This window comes from Phaenicophaeus curvirostris, chromosome 1 (genome assembly GCF_032191515.1).
Source record: "Phaenicophaeus curvirostris isolate KB17595 chromosome 1, BPBGC_Pcur_1.0, whole genome shotgun sequence".
Taxonomy (NCBI): domain Eukaryota; kingdom Metazoa; phylum Chordata; class Aves; order Cuculiformes; family Cuculidae; genus Phaenicophaeus; species Phaenicophaeus curvirostris.
Window position 1 is genome coordinate 205,701,613 of NC_091392.1, and position 22,972 is coordinate 205,724,584.

At 36.6% G+C, this 22,972-nt stretch overlaps 1 protein-coding gene across 2 annotated transcripts in view; it reads right to left on the reverse strand.

The window, feature by feature from the left end:
• DYNC2H1 (dynein cytoplasmic 2 heavy chain 1) overlaps positions 1-22,972 on the reverse strand; it is a 155,241-nt gene that overhangs the window by 60,304 nt on the left and 71,965 nt on the right. For both annotated transcript variants that reach the window (XM_069883447.1, XM_069883446.1), the window contains 12 exons: positions 22,502-22,611; positions 21,089-21,187; positions 19,060-19,183; positions 14,867-15,030; positions 13,095-13,214; positions 10,858-10,992; positions 10,012-10,155; positions 8,698-8,787; positions 7,385-7,450; positions 5,181-5,231; positions 3,036-3,113; positions 1,286-1,417 (listed from right to left, as the gene is read on the reverse strand). In XM_069883447.1, the coding sequence (XP_069739548.1) occupies positions 1,286-1,417; positions 3,036-3,113; positions 5,181-5,231; positions 7,385-7,450; positions 8,698-8,787; positions 10,012-10,155; positions 10,858-10,992; positions 13,095-13,214; positions 14,867-15,030; positions 19,060-19,183; positions 21,089-21,187; positions 22,502-22,611 (1,313 nt within the window). The remainder of the gene's footprint in view (positions 1-1,285; positions 1,418-3,035; positions 3,114-5,180; positions 5,232-7,384; positions 7,451-8,697; positions 8,788-10,011; positions 10,156-10,857; positions 10,993-13,094; positions 13,215-14,866; positions 15,031-19,059; positions 19,184-21,088; positions 21,188-22,501; positions 22,612-22,972) is intronic.

Consider the following 22,972-nt stretch of genomic DNA (forward strand, 5'->3'; position numbering starts at 1 on the left):
AAATTCAATTAGTAGTTTCCCTGCCAGCTCCCTCTTTTTCAGTTAACTTCCTGGAAATGTTCAGTGCAAGCAACTAATGCAACTTCAGCAGAAATTCTTTGTTATCACCACCCCTTCTCCTACCCCCTTAGTTGCAGAGCTGTAAACCACAATTCTGAACTTAATATCCCATTCCAGCTTCCAAGTCTAGAATATCTGTTGTTAGTTTGGAGGAAAAAAATAATTTAATAATTTAATTAAATTTTTCATTAAATTTTTAGAAAATACTGCTTTTTAAGCTTGAGATGACATTACATCCTACTGTACTATTTTTAAGTTTAACATACATCTAACCAGGTAGTTTCAGTATACTTAGATATGCAATATGCTGATCATTCCAGATTTATTTTCCTATAAATGTAGGGGGTTTTATGACAACACATTGCACAGGTAAGAATTGCTGTTCCGAATTTCATCAAATCAAACGTGACTCAAATTCCTTTCCCAAATGGTTTATTCTTAAAATTCCATGCATGCTATTTCAGAAGTTCTCCTTCTCCACAAAAACTCCAAATTGAGAGTCCCTAAGAGACAACCATCATGAAACTACATTGTCTTATACTCCATCTCTTCTTTGATAGGCCTTCATTTTATCTGAAGTGACTTCAAATGAAAAATCATTGCACCATTTGAAAACAAGTAATGACATCCTTACTTCCATAAAAAAAATTACATTTTTCTCTTTCAGAGGAGAAGGAACCTCGGGTAGAGGAAGGAACTCACCTCTCCAACATTCTTGGTGAGTCTTTCAATCACCAAGCTTTCAGAAAGAGGAGTATTTCATGATTACTATCCTAAAAAGCAGTGGCTGCTACTGCGATTTGTGGGTTTTCAGTTAGATGTATGAGCTTACACATTTAATGACGAACCAAATTATTGATGTTCAACAAGCTTACAAGTCCCACAGTAACAAAGCAAACATGAAAGAATTTTAATACCTATTCATAAAACTGATTCAGTGAACACAAATAAAGAGCTTGTTACCTTTCAGGGTATGCTCAGTTGCAGTCAATATGTCAACACAAAAAAGACTCAGGTAAGAGGGAACTAAACATGTATAACAGAAAAAAAAAATCCTCGGACTAAAAAAACTAGTTAAGCTGTAAGACAACGTACATACTGTCACCATTTCTAACACAATGAGGCCTGAAGCCTAAATTCCCAAGAATTAGAAATATGAGTTCAACACTTATTTCCAGCGCTGAACTCATATTTTTTAAAAAATATTTTAATATGAAAAGATTACCTGCTGAAATAAAGAAATCCTTTTTACAATAGTAGATGGGAAGTCTTGTTCGCATACAGAGCTCTGAGAAAAAGTGCGCCACAGACCCTCATCTTCAAAGCAAAGTGTCTGATAGAGACCTGGGAGAGAAATCTACAAAACAAATAATGCGGATTTAATAACAAAAAAGAGGGGTCATTTGGACATTGTGTATTTTAATTAATTCCCAAATCCCCCTATGACTCTAAACCGGTTAATACTTGTGCTATCACATAACTCAGTTCCATTTTATCCTTCGAGTTCAACAAGAGAAGTGTAGGTTTTAAAATTAACCACTTGTTTACCTATTCTCTGGAAATGTTAGATCTGCTCTATATTTGCCCTATGCTTTTGTTTTTAAACTTGTGGGTTGTTTTTAAGCTTTGGGCTCTACCCAGTAGTAGTTCTTTCCTTTAATCACAACGAGGTTATTTTCAGAATCATAGAACAGTTTGTGTTGGAAGGGACCTTAAAGATCATCCAGTTCCAACACCCCTGTCAAAGGCAGAGACACCTCCCACTAGACCAGGCTGTTCAACTCTCCACCCTACCTGACCTTCAACACCTCCAGGGATGGGGCAGCCACAACTTCCCTGGACAACCTGTGCCAGTGCCTCACCACTCTCATGGTGAAGGAATTCCTCCTTATGTCTAGTCAGTGCACCCAGTTACTCACTTTCTGTTTATTTGTGTGGTTTTTTGTTTAAACCCTTAGCAATCATGATTGCCAAACCTTTACTGTAACTGTGGCTGAACCACAGTGAAAAGAAATGAAAAATAATAAACTCTGGATATAGCAGCAAAAGCTCTTGCTGAAGACCAATCAAGGTTTTCCTTCCTGCTGCTGAGATACACACAGGAGGAGAGCCTACGACAGAATTTCAAGGTCTAGCATTTTCATTTAGTTCCCTTCAGGATCATAATACTTCAAAGCAAGAATGTGCTTTTGTTTCAGTCTGAAATTACTTGATCTGAGCCATAACAAACTCTGAAATACCTCTGAAGTCAAGCATGGAAATCTAGTAAGTAGAGTAGACATAAAGACTAGGCATAAGAAGGAATTTCTTCACGATGAGAGTGGTGAAGCACTGGCACAGGTTGTCCAGGGAAGTTGTGGCTGCCCCATCCCTGGAGTTGTTCAAGGCCAGGCTGGATGGGGCCTGACCTAGTGAGAGGTTTCCCTGCCCATGGCAGGGGGGTTGGAACTAGATGATTTTTAAGGTCCCTTCCAACCCAAACTATTCTATGATTCTATGATTCTAAGTAGAAAACTAGTTTCCCAGTTAACAGTTTGTGGGTTTCAATATCATATGAAGTCGATGGTGCAAGTCCCTACCTAAGGGAAAAGTTCAACTTAAATATTCTTCACAATTTTTCCTAAGTATATTTTACTGTCTGTAGAAATTGTAGCACCTTGGGTAGGTGTACAGCGTTTTCTAATCTCAGTGAGATCATGGGGTCATTCACCTGCACTGAAATTCATCGTTAGATGGGGCAGAGATGTACATTGAAAAGCTCAGATATATGAGATGAAATTTAAGAACAAAAAACCAGCTTTGTTTTCAAGTGGTTATATATAAAGACATGGTTTCTCGAAGAGAGAATAGACAGTTTAAAATAAAAAAAAAATATGTCCATCTGACAAACATATATTTGAGTATTCAAGTCCAACTTATTATTTGTGAAAATGAAGGCTTTTTAAGTTGAATTCAACCCACCACGTGATGTATACCTTCAAAGATGCTACTGCCCAGGCTCGGTCTTGTTCTATCCAAGAGGGAAGCTGGTCACGAATACTTCTTTGCGAATCCTTTGTGAAGCAAGTTACATTACACGCATAAGGTACACAAATTTTTGTGAAATACTATGTTCGGTAAGAAGATTGTGAAACTCATGCTTTAAATAAAAACAGCATTCACAGCAGGAAACTTTCCGTGGTCTTTTGCTAAGTTCAACAATGGCATAACAAAAGAAAAGCTACTAATAATGATCCAAATTTCAGATCTACTGGTTGCATTACCATTTGCTTTACGACTTGAGCCTGAAAATGTTTTATCAGTTAGAATATCTATACAACGAATTCAACTCTAAAGAGTTTTCTTTTCCATTACAAACAACTGACCCAAATGACTGGGTATCTGCATACGAACTCTGAGCAACTGTCTTCAAACAAATAACTCCTTTGCATGTATTCACAGTCACGAAAAAGATGGTTCTCCACACACAGGGAAATTCTGGGGTAATTCACTAGGCAAAGCATCACTTCTGGGTATCTCTGCACTGGTAAAGTTTGACAACAACTCTATTTATCTGCTTCTTTGATGCTGGGGGTGGAGGAAATTAAGTTTGAACACCATAGGTTAAGCTTCAGTGCAGTCTCTGTATTCACTGTATCATTTTGTATAAAAAATCTTACAGTAGCCATTAACCAGCCTAACAGTCTCCATATGGGAATCTATTTGGATGTCTCAACCACTGAGTAACTTCAAGAGTTGTCTTAAACGTGCAGCAGAAAAAGGAAAGCTTTCTTGTGAAAGAATTTCTCAGCCATGAGTTATGAACTCTGTGAAGGAATAATAGTAGGAAACTCAAAAGCAGGTGTAGGAATAAACTTGAGATGGGTTGGCACTATACATTTCAGCTAGAACTGAGGTTGAATCCAAAATCAACGGGTTCTGTATTAGGTGGGGTAGAGGTACAACTGGTGTTAAATTTCATTATACAATCAGATCTCACATAGCCTGAAAAAAACCTAGGGCAAAAAAAAGTACTAAACCACCATCAAGTTCACTGACATTTAGTTGAAGTATAAGGACTCCACAGAGATGAAGACGGATTTCTATATTCAAACTGAAATGCAAAATCTGTAGAGTCACCCATTGGTTAGAGAAAGTCGGAATTTACAGATCTTTTTAGCAACCAGTTGCCTAAGTAAGAAAACTCGAGTAATACTTTGTGTTTTAAGTGACTTGCTTCTACTGCCAGCATGCATGTGAACACAATTGGTGTCATGGATATTCTAAAAACAAGGTACTTAAAGCTAGTCATTTTCTTGTACCATTGGATATATGAGATACCCTGACAGATATCTAAACAAAGCTAAAGTAGTTTTGTACTATAAAAAACTACACCTAAACCTGATAGATATGAGCTACCCTGACTGAAAGAGGAGATTATCAAAAGAAGAGGCAAAGACTGTGCTCATGGTTCCTAAAAACACCTTTGAAAACCTTTGGCACAATATTTGGTTCAAAGAAGGGTGATAATGGGGAAGAAAGCTTAGCTTTTTTCTCTACCTTTCTCTACTGGAAGGTTATTTTGAAAGTGTGAAGACTCAATAGAATTGAGGGCACTTAGTAAACTAACATTATGATTGGCCAGGTATGCAACACAAGCTTTTTAAGCTAGCTCTGTCACCTAGGAAAATATATAAACGCACCTCCAGGTGCAGAACTCTGAGTCTCAGGGAAAAAGCATGTCAAAATTAGCGAAGTGTGTGGCCAATTCCATCGATCCATACAAAAACTAAAACTCATCTATGATACCAGGAGGAAGAGGGATTCAGAGACACTGATTTTAGTTACAGAAGAGGGCTTAAAACCCTCTTATACAACTGAAAGAAACAAATGGTAATCCTGGCAACAGGAAAAAAAAGATTAAAAAAGGCAACAAAGGCAAAAAAAAGTTATGCAAATTAGAAAATGCCATGTTAAAATTCAACAAGTTTTAAATATTTTATATTACTATGTAAGAAGTTATTTGTTCCCTGAATTTATGAATGCAATTAAATAAACAATATAGTAAGAATACAACTTTAACTTTTCAGGATTTAAGTAAAAAGTCCTTATTCCCAAATAGACAAATGAATGCAGCTTACTGATTTTCTTATGGTATCTCCAATGATCACACCTGTAAAAGTCTCCCATTCCTACGGGGAATAAATGAACAACACAGATAAGTAACAAGACATCTTTAAGAATAAAGATTAAAATACAGTAGCATAGAGGCAAAAAAAGGAAGATTAATTTAATTAAAGCCCAGATTCTGAAAGAGTTGTAGGATATACTCAAGAAAATACTACTAGAAGATTTTTGATAGGAATGGTTGGACTCGATGATCCGGTGGGTCTCTTCCAACCTGGTTATTCTATGATTCTATGACTCTATGATTCTAAAATTCAAGCTAATAGAGTAGTGGTCTATATCAAAAGGAAACAAAAGGAGAAGCCCTCTCCTGTCTCAGCACCCATAGCTCCCACTCAGCTTGTGTAACTAGAGACTAGCAAGAACTAACATCCATGGCTGGAAAGGACACACAGACAGCCTGAAAGGGCACCATCAGCCAACACAGAAACAATAAGTACAGAACCAATGTTTCAACAGTTTTTCATGTTATGGTATTCCAAAGCAGTTATTAGACCAGCAGGAATACTTAAAGATAATGGATTTGTGTTATGAATATTTTGGTTGCATTAAAAAAAAAAAAAAGAAAGGGAAATGTAAGGTGAATTTATGTATGACTAAAGGTGTTAAGACTTGGTATTTGTATCAAAGAAGACAACCTTTAAGCATTTTAAAACAGATTATGTAAGCGTTTTAAAACATATGGCATAATCCTATATTTGGAGGTGGCAAGAAAAACATCTTCAAGAGTATCGGAATTTTACATAGTATCTGTGATTCTATGATTCTATGATAAACATAATTTAATTGTTGAAATAACGTTCAAAATTTAAAAGTCTGAAAGAGAGCCCAGCATAGCTTTTTGCACCTATTAATCTACTTCAGTCTTGAAACAACTCTCTCTTTCAACTGCAAATTGACGTTCTTCTCCCAGTTACAAAGAAAATGTTTGTGCAGAGAAATACATAAAGGCACCCTGGTTTTAAAACCAGAAATCATGTCATATTTTTATGAAGAAAAGCGGAAGTATAATGTGTAGAGACAAGTAAATCTGCCTCCAAAAAATTACACATATTGATTCAGAAAGAGCACGTCTCTACTAAGAGCCAAGACATTTTATAGTACAACCTTGAAGTTGTACTGTAAATTTCTCATTACCATACAAAAAATTCATAAGTGTAGAAGGCTGAACTCTTTGGGGACAGGGACTTAGAACAATAAATTCTCCAGTAACATAATAAGCAACTTCTAGTCTCATCAGATTAAAAGCTTTAAAAGAAATAACTTTAAAAGGATAACTACTTTGGCTTCATTTTCCTCAATAGATACTTGCACCAGCACTCTTCTCTCCACAATTTAATTAAAATAACTTGTACCTTTCAGAGAAGTAAGAAAATTATTGGTATTATTTGCCTGTTTTGATTCTTGAGTACTCAAGATACTGCAGGAATGTGCATTGTATATAATCCAGATGAAGCTGGTTATGAGCTCTAATAGCTGATGGAAATGCATGCTAAATAATAGTAACCAACACATAAAGCTGTATTCACACGAAGCCTAGGCAGTCAGGTTTTAATTAAGTCAGAAAACTATTTGAAAGTTGCTGCCTTGATGACTCTATAAACTCAAGGACTAGAAAGATAAAGCAAGATATTTTCAGAAGCTGAAATGATTAATTAGTTCTAATAATGAGGAGTTAGCCAGGGTCTGCCACAAGATTAATTCAAGTTCTTTCTATCAGGCAGCTTCATTGCTGAAAGACTGTGGGATTTCACTTGATACAAAGCACAAGCAACCCTTGCTCACAGTGAAATAGATGGGTATCCATCACTTCACTTACAAAGGAATATTTGTTACCTAACTGGAAGGATGGATAAATGTTTTGCCACATGGTGGCTGGAAACACCAATACAGTGCCTGCAAATAAATGAACAGACCCCTCTCTCTTTTTCAGACCCCTTGAAAAGGCAGCTGTGTATCTACCTTTTCAAACCAATCTTCACTTTGAACCTAATAAATATAACGTTGACATCTAAAAGCAACTACTACAGAAATATAGTAGCATGTAAATCTAAAATCCCATGTCCCATGCCTACTGATGAAAACTTTTTATCTACTTAATTACTCCGCTTATTAACTTCAAGCAAACCATTTGAGGATCTTCTCCTCTAGCACTTACATTCTCTTGAAAAAGTTCAGGGTGCATTCCTCGTACAAAATGCAGAGCAAACATTAGCTGATCAGCCTGAAATAAAAGCAGTAAAAATGTATTTATATGCTCATCAAAAACCACCTTTCTGCTTTTTTTATAAGCAACAAAATTCCATTAATAAACCTCCTCTTATTCCATAGCAGTGACTTAATGACACGTTTCCTAATTCAAAAGTGCTATATACTTAAAGACAAGCAACAACCCAAGCCCTGTATGTAACTACTTCTGAATTCAAGTGAAGAAGAAAAAAACACTTATTTGTAATAGAGCAAACATACTGAACAGAATCTATTATTTTTAACTGTACATTGGAAATCCTTGAAATCTTCTTAGAGCAATTTTTTGAAATAGAATTTTGAAAAAAAAGCCCCAATTGTAACCTGCATTTTTCCTAGGAATGTTGCATCACTCGGATTTCAGCCATTCTCTGAGCATTGGAGGAATAAGGATTTATTGGAGCCATAGAATAAACCATGCAAAACATTCAGGACAATACTTTTTAGAAGAATATTAGCTTGTTAAAACTAAGATTCCTTTGTCCATCCACAGAAATGTTCATAGATGTGTTTTACCATGGCTATGCTGGAAAATACAGATGGTAATGAAGTCAATGTGGGAGTTGGTCCTCTGGAAAATCAGGACCACTCAGAAACAGAGACTGAAGTCTCCAATTTTCGAAGTCTGACTGTAATCTGGAGGATGTATTTTACCAGACAATATAAGATATACACACATTTTCTCTCATTAAAATCTTAGGTATACATAAGGAAGGTGGTACGTCTTGTTTTCCTTTGAAGACAGTGAAACTTAACCACAAAGCATAAAGCCTAGGTCAGAGGGAAGAACAGAATAAAAAACAACGATGCATGGGACTGGGTTAAGCTGGGGAGGGACTTTTTACAATATACTTCGGAATGCTAGAAATAAAAGCAAAGAGAATAAGAGTTCTCACAAGCCTGTGAAGCCTGGGACCTGCAATGGAGCCAAAATGAGGCAGAGATGAGGAACCAAAGGTAAAGCAGAGGTATGACAAGCCTGAGGACAGCCTTGTCGATTACAAAATTGCTCTGTGGAGAACTGTGAAGAGGAACCTTAATTCTGCTATATCCTAATTTTCAGTCCTCCTCATTTTGTGTGTTAAATACTGCAAGTGTAATTTTTGCATGTACTACATACGTAGACACAACACTGCTTATTTGAAGTAAATCAAGCGTTGGTTACTGAAAAAATACTATCAAAGCCAGTGCACTGTACAGAAGTCAGGAAAAATGCAATCTTACCTTAAACAAACAACGACAAACGTATTCATACACTGTGTGTTTCAATGAGCCAATAAGCGACTTGATTCTGTCCTCAGTATTGCTTGAATCCTAAAAAGAAAGTTTGGATCTCAAAAATTCATGTGGAAATAAACATCTTCTTTTATGGACCCTGCAAATTTCAGCAGACTGACACAAATAATCCAGATTGTATGTGACACTAGTTCTAAACACATATTATTGAATTCAGCTGCAGTTTTCAATGAGTAGATGACATAATGAGAAGTTCACGCTGAGACATTAAGAAATTAATATTTTGGCCTTGAAAATCTTGACTATAAACATTGTACGACATGAGAAAAATGAAGAATTGGATAGAGAGGCAGGAAAAAAGGAAGAAAACAAAGAAGGTGACACCAGAAGTTGAGCTTTAAATGGCTAACATAATAGGCAGGAAGAAAAGAAACTACGAAAGAGTGCGAAGTAATAACAAGAAGTTGGAAGCTCATGTGGAAAAGAAGTAATAGGCAAAGAATTTTAAGGAGGGCAAGTTTGCAGAGTCAGAACCATGTTCCTGGTAATGACTGGAGCTGAAGGGTAGTTGTAAGCACAGATGCTGGAATAAAAGAGAATCCAGAAGTGACATGACTCAAGGCTGCTAGACTTGTTAGAGTGGAAACAAATAGAAATAAGACAAATTTTGAAGATGCTGAATAAAAAGAAAATGCATCATTACTCAGTGTCAGTTTTCAGATCTAAAGAGCGAGGTGACAAGGGATAAATCCAAAATCCTGTGCTTTAGTACAAAGAATATACTGGCCACTTAGAACACAGAAAAGTAAAAACTACATTTTCAGCAGGAAAGGCTGCATGCATGCTTACAAACTTTATAAAAGCAGATAAAGTTTTGATCTTCCTTCAGCTAACTGAGTCATGTAGAAATACATTACCTTATTCTACCCCTTGTGACAGAACTAGTGTTATTTGCAGATTAGATCATTAATTTATTTAAATAAAGCCTTCAGTAGTTATAATCAGCCTTGGTTTTCCTAATTCACTTTAAACAAAGAGCAAGGCTGAAATTTCAAAAAAAGTACCTTTATTTTCAGATAGCACAGCAATTTTTCAATGTATATAAGATGTATGTTCATTAAAAAATTCCATGTGCATGTATTCTGAACATCTAAAGCACAACAGTTCAGCATCACTACTGATACATTTCATCACTTGTTACTATTATTTTCTAAAAATGTCCAGATAAATTAAGAAATTCAAAGGATCAAAGCAAATGGATTCTTCTACAGCATGAACAGCTTCAGGAAGAAGAGAAAATACCTGCTCACTTTGCAGAGCCCTTTGGAAAAGCCGCAGGAAAGCTGCCAAACTAAACCGGTACATATTATTTATTTTGGACAAGTCAGAGATAGTAAAGTACATCTTGCTAGCACTCTCTGCCAAAGGGAGATAGGCATCCCTCTCCTGTGGATATAAAGAAAAACATGCACATATAAAAACCAGTACCTTGCTGCCATCTAATGGTTATTGCATAAACATTTAATCATCCCACTGAAAAAAAAACAGTTAACTCCATCTGCTTTAGAAAACAGAATCTTTTCTAGTTCTCCAAAGTGAGGAACATGCACTCAAGACTTCAGTACTGTCTTTAGATTTCAAAATTGCAAGAAAGCATTTTTAGCAAAAAAATCTTTCAATTATTAAGAACATTTTGAAAAAATTAATTCCTAGGCCACTGAGGCTTCCTCCTACTACAGAACACATGCCAAAACTCAACAGAAAATTTTAAACTAAACAAAGAAGAACACAGAGGAAAACTCTGCAATATGTTATATAAACAGCGTGACAGAGAAACAGCATTACCAATGATCAAAAAATCAGAGAATGATTTGAGTTGGAAGGGATCTTAAAGATAAAAATAAAGAAAAACTCCATTACTTGCCAATAAGTCATTGGGGAAAATTGCTTTAATTGAAACAGTTATGACTTTAAATTGTTTAATTTAATTACTGAAAATACTTTCTGTACTTGCATATCCCAAATATCTTTTATCCCAAAAAGTAATTTAGTATTATATTCCTGTGGATATGTATATCCTTTCTATATAGATGCTAACTATTTTTAGCAGGAAAAAAACAGTAATAACACATTAAAATATTATTCTACCTTATCAAGGAAACTCTGAAGTCTGTGAGATTCAATAAGTGATTCTTGGATGAGAGCACTACTTGCTTTAGTCTGATTCAAAGATTCAATCAGATCCTTATTTTCTAGTATATTGCCTTGTGATGTTGCAAGTGTCTGTAAAAAAAATTAATCAATATTACATTAAAAATAAAATCCTGTAAAGTAACCATTTTGGAAGCTGTCCTTCTTTCTGACCTGCACATATTTCTGAATCATTAAATATGCATTAAATTGTACTAGAAAGCAGGTGGTTCCTCAAAAAAATGAGATGCTGTTTTTAAGAGCTATTGAAGATAAAACCCCAGAACAAACTCCAAAAATCCAGATTTTCAGGTTCTGAAACTTAAATCATCAGCAAGCTTTTGAGAAAGATTTCTATGATCAGAGTCTTGCACACTGATATCACCACAGTAAATACAAATTAAGTTGGTTTTTTTTAGCTACCTGTACCCATCATTCACAAACTAACATTCCAATATCCCCTATAGATTCTCCTTTCCAGCTGAGATGAATATTCATGATTATAACAAATTCAGAGATCCTTGAGATTACCTGCATTTCAGCATATCTGGAAGCACAGGTTCACCAGGCACAATACTAGAAGGTATTTAGTTCCCTAGTTGAAAAGAGTTTAGGACAAGATCATCTGTTGTCTCAAGGAGGCCAGTTTTGCTATGAGGAATCATAGTGTGAACTATGAGATAACCACAGCACGGATGTCTTTAACTCCAAGGCTTTCAGAAGAAAACTAATACAATACTTCAAATGGAATGCTAACGTTGCTTTAGGATTAACTTGAATTCAGCTAGATCACCTCCAGCGCTCGCTTCTTTGTTGATGAAGTCCAGGTAGCACCCATCAGTTTCCACTGAGCGTTGGGTTTCTTTCTTCAGGGTCAACGAGGCTCACAAGAATGACAAAGTTGAAACCAACCTCAGTGTTATTACTTGGCCACTTGTTGCAGGTGCCTTAAGCATCAATCACTTGAAATTTTACACTTGACATTTCAGGCTGGACAAATATGAAAGATTTTGGAGTTCCAAGATCACACAAAAAGCCTGTTCTAAAAAGTGGACGTTTTTCTGTCTCATCTCTAAACTCTAAGCTTTTGGTAGAAATTACGATGTTAAACAATGATCAACTCTGAATAAAGAATCTTTTCAGGGAACGTCTCCACATTCTGCCCCATGACAGTTTTAAAAAAAACCTTAGAGAGAATTAGTACCTGAGTCTTAATAGGAACATTACATGTGGAAATTCAAATCTGATAGATAATTATGTGCAAAACTCTAAAACTAAGCTATTAATGGCCACTGTTAATTAAGGTCAGTGTATTACTTTTTGAGGAATCTGTAAAAATTATTAGCTTATGCTCAGCTCCATTGATTTGGATACTGGCAAGTTCTATGACCAGGCTACAAATTGAGAGTTTTCAGGCCGTAGGTCAATCTCCTAATGTCATGTCCTAATGTCATCTATAACATTAGAAGGAAGGAGGGTTTGAGGATCCACTGCTACAGGCATGAAGTATAGTTTCAGTGAAATCCATGACAAAATGCAAACAATAAACAATCCTCTTCCTTGGAAGGTACCTTTTCTTACAGGGGTATAAAACTGTTTCTGAGCATAATTGGTTTCATTAAAATTAAAAATAAATTGAAAATTTAGAATATCAGTTTTAAATACGAGAAAGGAACATTACAGTTCATTCTTAATAAGACAGTTGTGGAGGTTTAAAGTTTTAAACGCCTCTCAATAAATCTTTCCATTTTCTACCGGGATTGTTTCTTTCAGTTTTTTTTCCTTTTGCAACGTAGAATCACTTCCCAACTTGAGGAAATATCATTTGACATGATTCACAATTTTTAAAATGTGGCTTTTTGAAAACTCATCATTTGAAATAGAATCATTTTTAATTAAGTTTTCTCTTTTTAATGCATTAAAATTAATGACATTTTGAATCTAACCCCACAATTCACACATTTAGCTTTGACATGGATTAATGTTTTGAAATACTATAGTGTCATGGCAGATGCATGTACTTTACCTACTTTACTGCCCTAACACCCCCAGGAAAATAATGCTTTTATTTTCTCACATCAAAAATTCTGAGGGCCCATTATTCCAACACTCACCATCTTCCCTATTTTCCTCATTTCCTTATTTTTGACTATCTTATTTATCAAACGGATTTAAAAAAGGTAAATTTATTTCACCTCCAAAAGAGATTCCTCAAGCTTAGCTAACTGTATCTTCTTCTCTTCTTCTTGTTGTAACAGTTTTGTCTTCTGCTCTTCCAAATCAGGCTTTTCATGCTGAATGGTTAAAGCCAAAAGCTAAAAGGAAAGGAGATTATTCAATAGGATAAAACCCACTCTAATATCTCATAATATATACACATATTAATTACCTAGCATAATCATAGAATGGTTTAGGTTGGAAGGGACCTTAAAGATCTCACAGTTCCAGCCCTGCTGCCATGGGCAGGGACACCTCCCACTAGATCAGGCTGCCCAAGGCCCCATCAAACCTGACCTTCAACACCTCCAGGGATGGGGCAGCCACAACCTCCTTGGGCAACCTGTGCCAGGGCCTCACCACTCTCATCGTGAAGAAATTCCTCCTTATGTGTAGTCTAAATCCGCCCCTCTCCAATTTAAAGCCATTCCCCCTAGTCCTATCACTAGAAGTCTTTGTAAACAGTCCCTCCTCAGCTTTCTCGGAGGCCCCCTTCAGGTACAGGAAAGTTGCTGTAACATCTCCTCCAAGCCTTCTCTTCTCCATGCTGAGTAAGCCCAGCTCTCTCAGCCTATCCTCGTATATAATAAATACTCATTAATCATATAGCAGTATACAGTCTATATTTTTGAAAGTAGACTTCTGAGGGTTTACTCAGTTGCATCCAACAGCTTTAAATCTATGTAGACATCCAGAATATCCTGCAGTGGCAAGTATAACCCAGGAACTACTGTGAACCACGCTCTTGTGCATGAGAGCAGATGCCAGCCCAGCGAGATACTCAAGGACATCTCACATTATTAATGACACTGATTCACACCCTTTTATGCTGAGACCTAAACCTCTGCACCTCACTCTGAATCGCATCTGTGTTGAAATGATTGGTAGTCTTTGTCACTGCATATACTGTGATCAGATATAAAAAGAAGGTGATAGAAAGCACAAACTGGAAAGGATAGCCTCGAATTTCTTTCCAGCAGGACTATCAATAGCCAAACCCCTCTCCTGCCAAAAAGAGAGAAATAAATTTTTTTTCTATGTTTCCACTTAAAGAGGGGGACAATTCATTTGTTTACATTTTATGATGTAGATTCACTCCCTCCAGAGGAGTGAAGAAATCAATGTGCTTCACTTTTTGAAATATATTTATTTATCAACATCTTATTTACAGCCCATTCTAAGCCTCTTGTTGGTTTGGAAGAAATTGTTTCATACGAAATAAAGAGAGGGGTTTCTTCCTTTAATTTATCACTTTCATTTTCTCTCTTCGATCAGTATTTTACATTTTACTTCCTAAATACTACGAAAAGAGTTTAAAAGCCAAAAGCATTTTTGAGGAAGAGAAATACATATTATTTCGGTTTCATTACATTTTTCCTGTGCCCTAAGTATCTTGATGCCAGCATTAGTCTCTACCTAGGACACTGGAGAACAATAACAGAAATATTTCTATGGTACCATAAATGCACAATGAACAGAAAACAGAAGCTGAGTAATTAGTCTGATGCACCTGAAGTCAATGAGACAGTTTCATTTTCTCTACTGGACTCACTACTTGATTCCAAAGTGCATAAACCCAAGATTTTAAAATTGAAATTTAGTTAAAGCATCAATTTTACCATTTATATTTCTATGCTAGAAAACATCTCCATGACTATTAATGCAAATTGTACCATAACGCTGGTTCCAGAAGGTGGATGTAGCTCTGAAGGTCTGCTATGAATACATTGTTTTTATTGTAAATGCTTACCTGTCCTCTTAAGCCACTCCCTGTTGTGGTAAAGTTTACTTCTGTAACAATAGAAGAGGCATCAGGTGGAATGAAGGGATTTGGGTTCCTTGTCGATAGGAAAAGACGGAATTCTTCATTATAATCTATCATTTTTTCACCTATTTGTACAGCATAACGGGGTCCTGTAAATAAAAAATAGATGTTATGCTCACTGTGGTTGGAATATTATAGAATTGTCTGAAAATATTGGTATGTGTGTAACATTTTAAGACCAATATATTTTATAAATTGTTCAGAAAGAAAAATAAATTTTACAAAATGAAGGAATATAACCTAGCCTGCATTGTTAGAAAATTCAATAGTTGCGCACTAGTATAAGAAAATTTGGTACATGTGGATATTTTAATTATTGTTACCTAGTACAAATCACAGCAATGGAAAAATGTGCACTTGAAGTAAAAGTAATACTCATGAAATAGAAACTTTCAAACGATGAATAGGAGACAAAACTCCACAGAAGATGCACTAGAGAATATTTTGTGTAAGAATCCTGTCAAGGCCAGGTTGGATGGGGTCTTGGGTAGCCTGATCTGGTGGGTGGTGTTCCTGATCAGGAGGGTTGGAACTGGATGATCTTTAAGGCCCCTCTCAATTCAAATCATTCTATGATTATATGATTCTACACCTCTCTATCAAAACACACTAGCATTAATTACATATTGGCCAACTAAGATGGTTCAACATTCTCTGAATTTGATGCAAAACTGTTAGATTTCACCTCTACGTATGTTACATTTACTTGTAGAAGGTTGATGTTGCTGAAAAATCATAATTCTATTAAAATACTGCTTTCTATGATAAACATTATAGAGAAATTCTAAGAAAATAAAGATGCTGGACTATCTAGTCTTTAGTTTGAAATGAAAATATTCCATTAAGAAATATCCCATACATATATCTTATTAAAAACACAATTAATTTAATTATGGTACAAAAGAAAGAAATAATTTCTTAAATTTCTGCTGCCATGGTTTCAGTCTCTGTATATACTCCAAATATTCTGATATTTCTCAATATGCTCATCACAGAAGGAAACCGCGTGTACGGTCTCTCATCACTCTCCTTCTACCACAGGTTTCCATTCTAACATGGCCAAAAAAGAACGGACTCAAAGAATCACTCTACTAGAATAAGATTCTGCCTCCTGACATGAAAAAATAAGGAAGAACAGAATTATAAGATGAAAAGTTTCAAAGTGTAAATATCCTTTCCAGATAAATTTCTGAGGTGGCATAGTTACGTGCTTCTCTCCTTTCAGCACTAAAAGCAGATCAGAAATGCTCTAAGTATAAATCTCTTGCTAAACACCGGTAGAGATAAAAATCACATACCAGTTTCACGTCTGTGCCAAGGATCAGAATAAATTTTAGGCCTACGCTGTAAAAATGTCAAACAGAAAATGGAAGCTGCACGAAGACAAATTTATCGCAGTATATATATTCACTTTTTTTCCTAACGTTCTACTCCAAGTAATGAAAGGATGTACAGCCACCACAAGCAAAACAACGCAGACAGGCCCCCACCTCCACATTTTAATAAAAGGAAGGATTACGTGTTTTCTTGTGAAGTGACTGAAAAGACTCAAATAGTGTCAGAAACAGCTCCCTGCTTTAAACCTGCACAGACCTGGCATTAACATTGATCACTAATAAGCAAAAGAGGATCCCCAAGTGTTACAAGCAAATTTCCTGAAAAAAAATAGTGTAATTTTAATTTAATCTGCTTTCACCACAGTTCCGCAGGCATATTCATCTCTTCATTTGTCAGGCTGAGAGAGCTGGGGTTGTTCAGCCTGAAGAGAAGGCTCCAGGGAGGCTTTACAGCAGCTTCCACTACCCGAAGCGGCCTCCAAGAAAGCTGGGGAGGTACATTTTACAAGGGCGTGAAGTAATAGGTTGAGGGGGTAACGGCTTTAAATTGGAAGGGGGAAGATTTAGATTAGACATTAGGAAGAAATTCTTCATGATTAGAGTGGTGAGGCACTGGCACAGGTTGCCCGGGGAAGCTGTGGTTGCCCCATCCCTGGAGGTGTTGAAGGTCAGGTTGGATGGGGCCTTGGGCAGCCTGGTCTGGTGGGAGGTGTCCCTGCCCGTGGCAGGAGGGTTGGAACTGGGTGATCTTTAACATCCCTTCCAACTCAAACTATTCTATGATTCTATGACTCTACGTTCCCGTGATTCTATGAACTGACTCCTTGTGTAAAATCAGTTAAAATGCATCTAATAGTGCATCTCCGTTTTCCAAAGTTCAGAAGAAGTTAGTGCAAAAAAATAGTTTTAAAGATGTTCTGCCTAGCCTCATACAGATCCATGAAGTCACCACTTTGGTGGTTCTCTCAGCTTTTACCAAGTACAAGCAAGCAAGCACACCTGCGTTAGAAGAAACTAAACTAAAATTTCATTTATTTTCCCTAAACAGATTTCCAATATGGGAGATAAATCTATCTAAGAGTTCTACAGCATTACATCTATTTTTACCAAGTATTTACATTTAAAGAATTACTGCTACTTCACTCAATATTAGATCTCAATATTAGATGAAATGACAGCAAAAAGGAGTCTTGAGCCCAAAGCTCACACTGAAAATTACACACACAGCTGTTGCACATGATGAGGAATTAGAGCTTGAGGCAGAAATATAATTACTAAGCATAAAGTAAGTTACTTCAATTACAATAATTTAGAAAATATTTAAAATATACATCAGTGTATTTCTTAATCCACTCTGTACTTCTCATAGAATTTAAAAATATGCAACATAATTAAACATAATTCATGCCATGATATTTATATCATTACTATTTACCTTTGCTAAACTTTTAACACAATTTTCATATCAGCCTTTTTAAAGTAACTAAGTCCAAATCAGTTACATAGAGAGTTTTATCGAGTACGTTATATCTCAAAAGCAGAGATATTGCAAAATGTAAATGTTTTTTATTTCCCTTTTATTGAATAAGTTAGGGAGACTCCTTCCACCAAATTCCAGCATTTTGCTGATCTTTGTGAACCCCCTGTTCCCAAGTCACAACACAGACAGACCTGGGTGATACCTTTAATTTCAGACAAAGGAAAGAGAAACAGCAATACCAACATTCTAGAACTCTGATTTCTAACAGCACAACCAATTCTGCAATTTCCAGTCTATTTACGGCTCAAGTTCCTAAGTAAAACTCTGTGTTTGAAATTATCATTGGAAATTAGCTTAACATTTATATTCTGAAGAATTAATTAAAACATTTTATTTTAATTCCAGTCAAAAAATCATAGAATCATACAACAGTTTGAGTTGGAAGGGACCTTAAAGATCAGCTAGTTCCAACCCCTCTGCCATGGGCAGGGACACCTCCCGCTAAACCAGGTTGCTCAACGCCCCATCCAACCTGGCCTTGAACACCTCCAGGGATGGGGCAACTACACCTTCCCTGGAAAACCTGCTCCAGTATCTCACCACTCTCACCATGAAGAAATTCCTCCTTATGTCTAATCTAAATCTGCCGCTCTCCAGTTTATACCCAGTGCCCCTAGTCTTATCACTACAAGTCTTGGTAAACAGACTCTCCCCAGTTTTCTTGGAACCCCTTCCCATACTGGAACCCCCTTCAAGTACTTTAATGTATTCTTTCCAAGTGACTTTAATGATTTTAATAACACTTTAATGTATTATTTCCCAAGTGACAGGGGACGGGACAAGGGGGAATGGCCTCAAGCTGTGCCAGGGATGTTCAGGCTGGACATCAGAAAAAAATTTTTCACAGAAAGGGTCATTGGGCACTGGAACAGGCTGCGCAGGGAGATGGTTGAGTCACCATCCCTGGAGGTTTTTAGAAGACGGGTGGACGAGGTGCTGAGGGGCATGGTTTAGTGTTTGATAGGAATGGTTGGACTCAATTATCCTGTGAGTCTTTTCCAACCTAGTGATTCTGTGATTCTTTAAATACTTTTCAATATTTTTCCACTTACTAAGTACGAACGTATCTCCAATACATTTCATACACTGAAGTGATAGAAGCAGGTTAGAGGAAAATACTGTACAACATTCATGTTTTCAGAAAAATAGAGTTTTACTAGATAGATAGATAGATAGATAGATCGATCGATCCAACCAGAAAAAGCTTTGAGCAAGCATTTATAAGGTTCTTGGTCTTTTACCTTGAGCAATAAGATCTTTTCTTAGCAGTGGGTAAAGTACAGGCTCCACTCCATCCATTTCCTGTATAATAAGTGTTTTCCCAAATCTCACTGCCAGCTCAAGAGCCGTTAGGAAGTTGGTGTCCTGGGTAAATAAAAATAAATTCATTCGATTCATGCTTTTTTTTAAATAGTAAGACTCTAGAATTAATAGAAAGGCATTATACAAGGAGTATAAACGTAAAAATCAGTACTATAACTGAAAACTATTACAAGCACTGTATAAGATTTCAGAGTTTAGCCACAAGCATTTAAATTAAGTAAGTTTGACCTATTCAGCCACAACCTACTTAACCTGCCTAGCTCTCCAAGTGCTGCACCAGAAGAGAGCAGGTCCACCTTAGGTCTTCTGCCACATCTGTCAGGCACACCTGGAAATCCTGGCTGATTAATGCATCTTAAATGCTTTTAGATGTCTCAAAACTGAATCAAGGCCAAAGGACAGGATTCACATTGATATTAAGAGATATAAATGCAGGCTTTTGCATGTAAGTGTCTAAATATGCACGTGGTGTTTAAGATTTCATTACCGTCAATGGAGATCCTTGACAATGAAGACAACAAAGCCTAAAAGGTAGTCAAGCCAATCAGCTAGCGGGGGAACCATTCAATTACCAAAAAATACATAGAATCATAGAATAATTTGGGTTGGAAGGGACCTTAAAGATTATCCAGTTCCAACCCCTCTGCCATGAGCAAGGACACCTCCCACCAGACCAGGATGATCAAGGCCCCATCCAACCTGGCCTTGAACACCTCCAGGGATGGGGCAGACACAGCCTCCCTGGGAAACTTGTTCCAGTACCTCACCACCCTCATAGTGAAGAAATTCCTCCTTATGTCTAGACTAAATCTGCCTCTCTGCAGTTTATACCCATTGCCCCTAGTCCTACCACTCCATGCCTTTGTAAACAGTCCCTCTCCAGCTTGCTTGTAGCCCCTTCATGTATTGGAAGGTCACTATAAGATCTCCTCGGAACCTTCTCCTCTCCAGTCTGAACAAGCCCAAACCTCTCAGCCTGTCTTCGTATGGAAGGTTCTCCAGCCCTCTGATCATCTTCCTGACCCTCCTCTGGACCCACTGCAACAGCTCCATCCTTCTTGTGTTGAGGATTCCAGAACTGGACACAGTACTTCACAAGAGGTCTCATAAGAGAGGAATAGAAGGGCAGAATCATCTCCCTTGACCTGCTGGCCACGCTTCTTTTGATGCAGCCCAGGACACAGTTGGCCTTCTGGGCTGCAAGCACACATTGCCAACTAACAGCAAGCTTCTCATCAATCAGCACCCCAAGTCCTTCTCTGCAGGGCTGCTCTCAATCATATCATCCCCCATTCCTGTATTGAAACATACCTAGTACTATCAGAGGGTATCTAGAAGGCTTGCAAAGAACTGGCAGGGATCTGTGGAAGACCTGCATTCTCTTTAATCAATATCTTGAGGCCATGTGGGGTTGCATAAGGGACTTTTAAATCGCACTAGGTGCCTGCGTATATGTGTGTAACTGAGTCAAACCTCCCCAACACCTCACCACATTAACAGTGTCATGCAGACAATTAGTCTTAGGTACCCTGATCTGAAACTTAAATCCAACCTACTCATTCCAGTGTAGATAATACAACACAAAAATCATCGGGAAGAAATGCATACCTACTCCTGAAATCCAGTAAGCTGCAACCAAGAACACAAAAGACATCTATTTTTATAAATCTTTTACTATCTTGTGATATTCTTGAGAGGGCAGCACAAAGAGGCAACCTTGTAGGACCAATACCAGGTTTTGATCCTCCAATTTTAAACATTATGATCTCTTCCATTAAACAAATTTTCAGTACCACATAGGAATAATTGTAACCTAGAACTCTTTCAAGAAATTATATGCTTCTTGAAATACAACCCCATTTTTGGTGACTGCTATCACACTTCTTCAAAAACTGCTCTCCAAACCCTGGAAATGAGCGAGCTCAAGTAGAAGAGTAAATACTGTACCTGTTGGTTAATAACCTCCAAACGTGATTCCTTCAAATGTGTTTTCAACCATTCAGTAGCCCGGAAAGAAGGGTCTATCAAAAATGGGCAAACTTTACTCTAGGGAGAGAAGAAAAATTAGATATATATTTACTGAAACATACTTTGTTTAAGAATAAAATTGGAGTCCATTTTTTCTCCCAAACTAGTGGTATCATAATTTTAAATTTTTTTTCATAACTCAAATATTTAAAGAAACAGTAACAGCCTAATAAAAAATGACCACAAAAACAGTAGAAGGAATTTTATGGCTTTTCTTTTAAAACCAAAACTGTCAGGTGTTTGTCCCACTAAAGTTAGGCAGCTCTTCACATTCTTTTAAAAACAGGGGTCTCTATTCAAAAAGAATTACAGGTTTTTTTATTCAAAACTGCTTTGGAACTCAGAAGAGGTATTATTTTTCCTTATTCTTCCTGTTGCAGACAAAGGTACAGTCCTTCTGGTTTTGGACCTCAGTGCCTCTCCACCCTCATGGTGAAGAAATTCTTCCTTATGTCTAGTCTAAATCCGCCCTTCTCCAGTTTATACCCATTGCCCCTTGTCCAGTCACTACACGCCTTTGTGAACAGTCCCTCCCCAGCTTTCTTGGAGGACCTTATCTATAACTAATTCTAATATCAAGATGATAAAGCAAGATAAATTGAAATTGGAGAAAAGGCTGTAACTGCTTTGAGAGAATCATCAGTCATTCAAGCAAACTACCTGTGGCAAATGCAGATTCTCCCCACAGCATTAAAACTTTACTTTCTAGTAGTTCTAATAAATGACTACATTATAATTACAATATTAAGTGCATAATAGTGCAATTGCATATTTAAATTTATTATATATCTACATATAACTGTATCATAAAACTGAATCATGATTATAAGCACAGTATAATCATTCTTTCCTCAAGTATTATTAACTACTGGCCTTAAGCAAATGGCATTTTGTATCCTATATCACAGAGCTAATCTGATGCAATCTGAGGGTTTTAAATCTCGACATTTTTGAATATAGCCTTTTTCTGAGGAAGAAAAAGTATCAGAAATGGTAAGTCAAAGTGAACATATACAGGACATAATCTTCCACTGATTTTATCGGTGTTAACGATTATTCACACAGACTGAAACCAGGTTTTAACAGTTCGCCATCTGGAATAAAATTGTAAAAGCAAACAAGAAAAACATGTATTTTCTTTAAAAGTGGTTTTTTTTTTCTTCTTCCTACCCAATACCCAGTGTTATGCAAGTATTTATTTCTCTACACGTCTTCCGTGATGCTAATAAAATAACACAAATTAAATCCTTCAAAATTTCAGAAAGATGTCATGTCACTGAAATTCGCAGAAACTGAAATACTTCCAAAACAAGGAAAAGAAAATAAATTTACCTGCAAGATGACAAGAGCATTTTCGATTGAAAGGTCATCTGAAGGCAAACCTTCACTTTTCCAAACTAACTCCTCACTTTCGGTAGTCAGGAACCGCCGTAAATCAAACTCTGATGAATGAAAGAGTGCAAGTTTGTCCTCGTATTTATAGCCTGCATAATTTTTAAGCATTTATCACACTATATATAGTGGAGACTTTATGTAACACAGTGCGAGTCTGTGTATTTCCTTTAAATTTATCATTTTATTGCTTGAACAAAATACTATTAATTAAGTGATGTTATAAAAAAATAAAGGTATTATTAACACACATATAAAAATGATTACTGATACAGCAGAAGCCTTCAGAATGCACTGGCAAATTTAAAACAGTTAAGGTGAATACATTCATTCACACAAACTTTTCTTTTTAAGCAAGGCCTACGGAGCTAAATTTTAAGATTTTTTAAGTATTTAGTCTCTAAATAATTG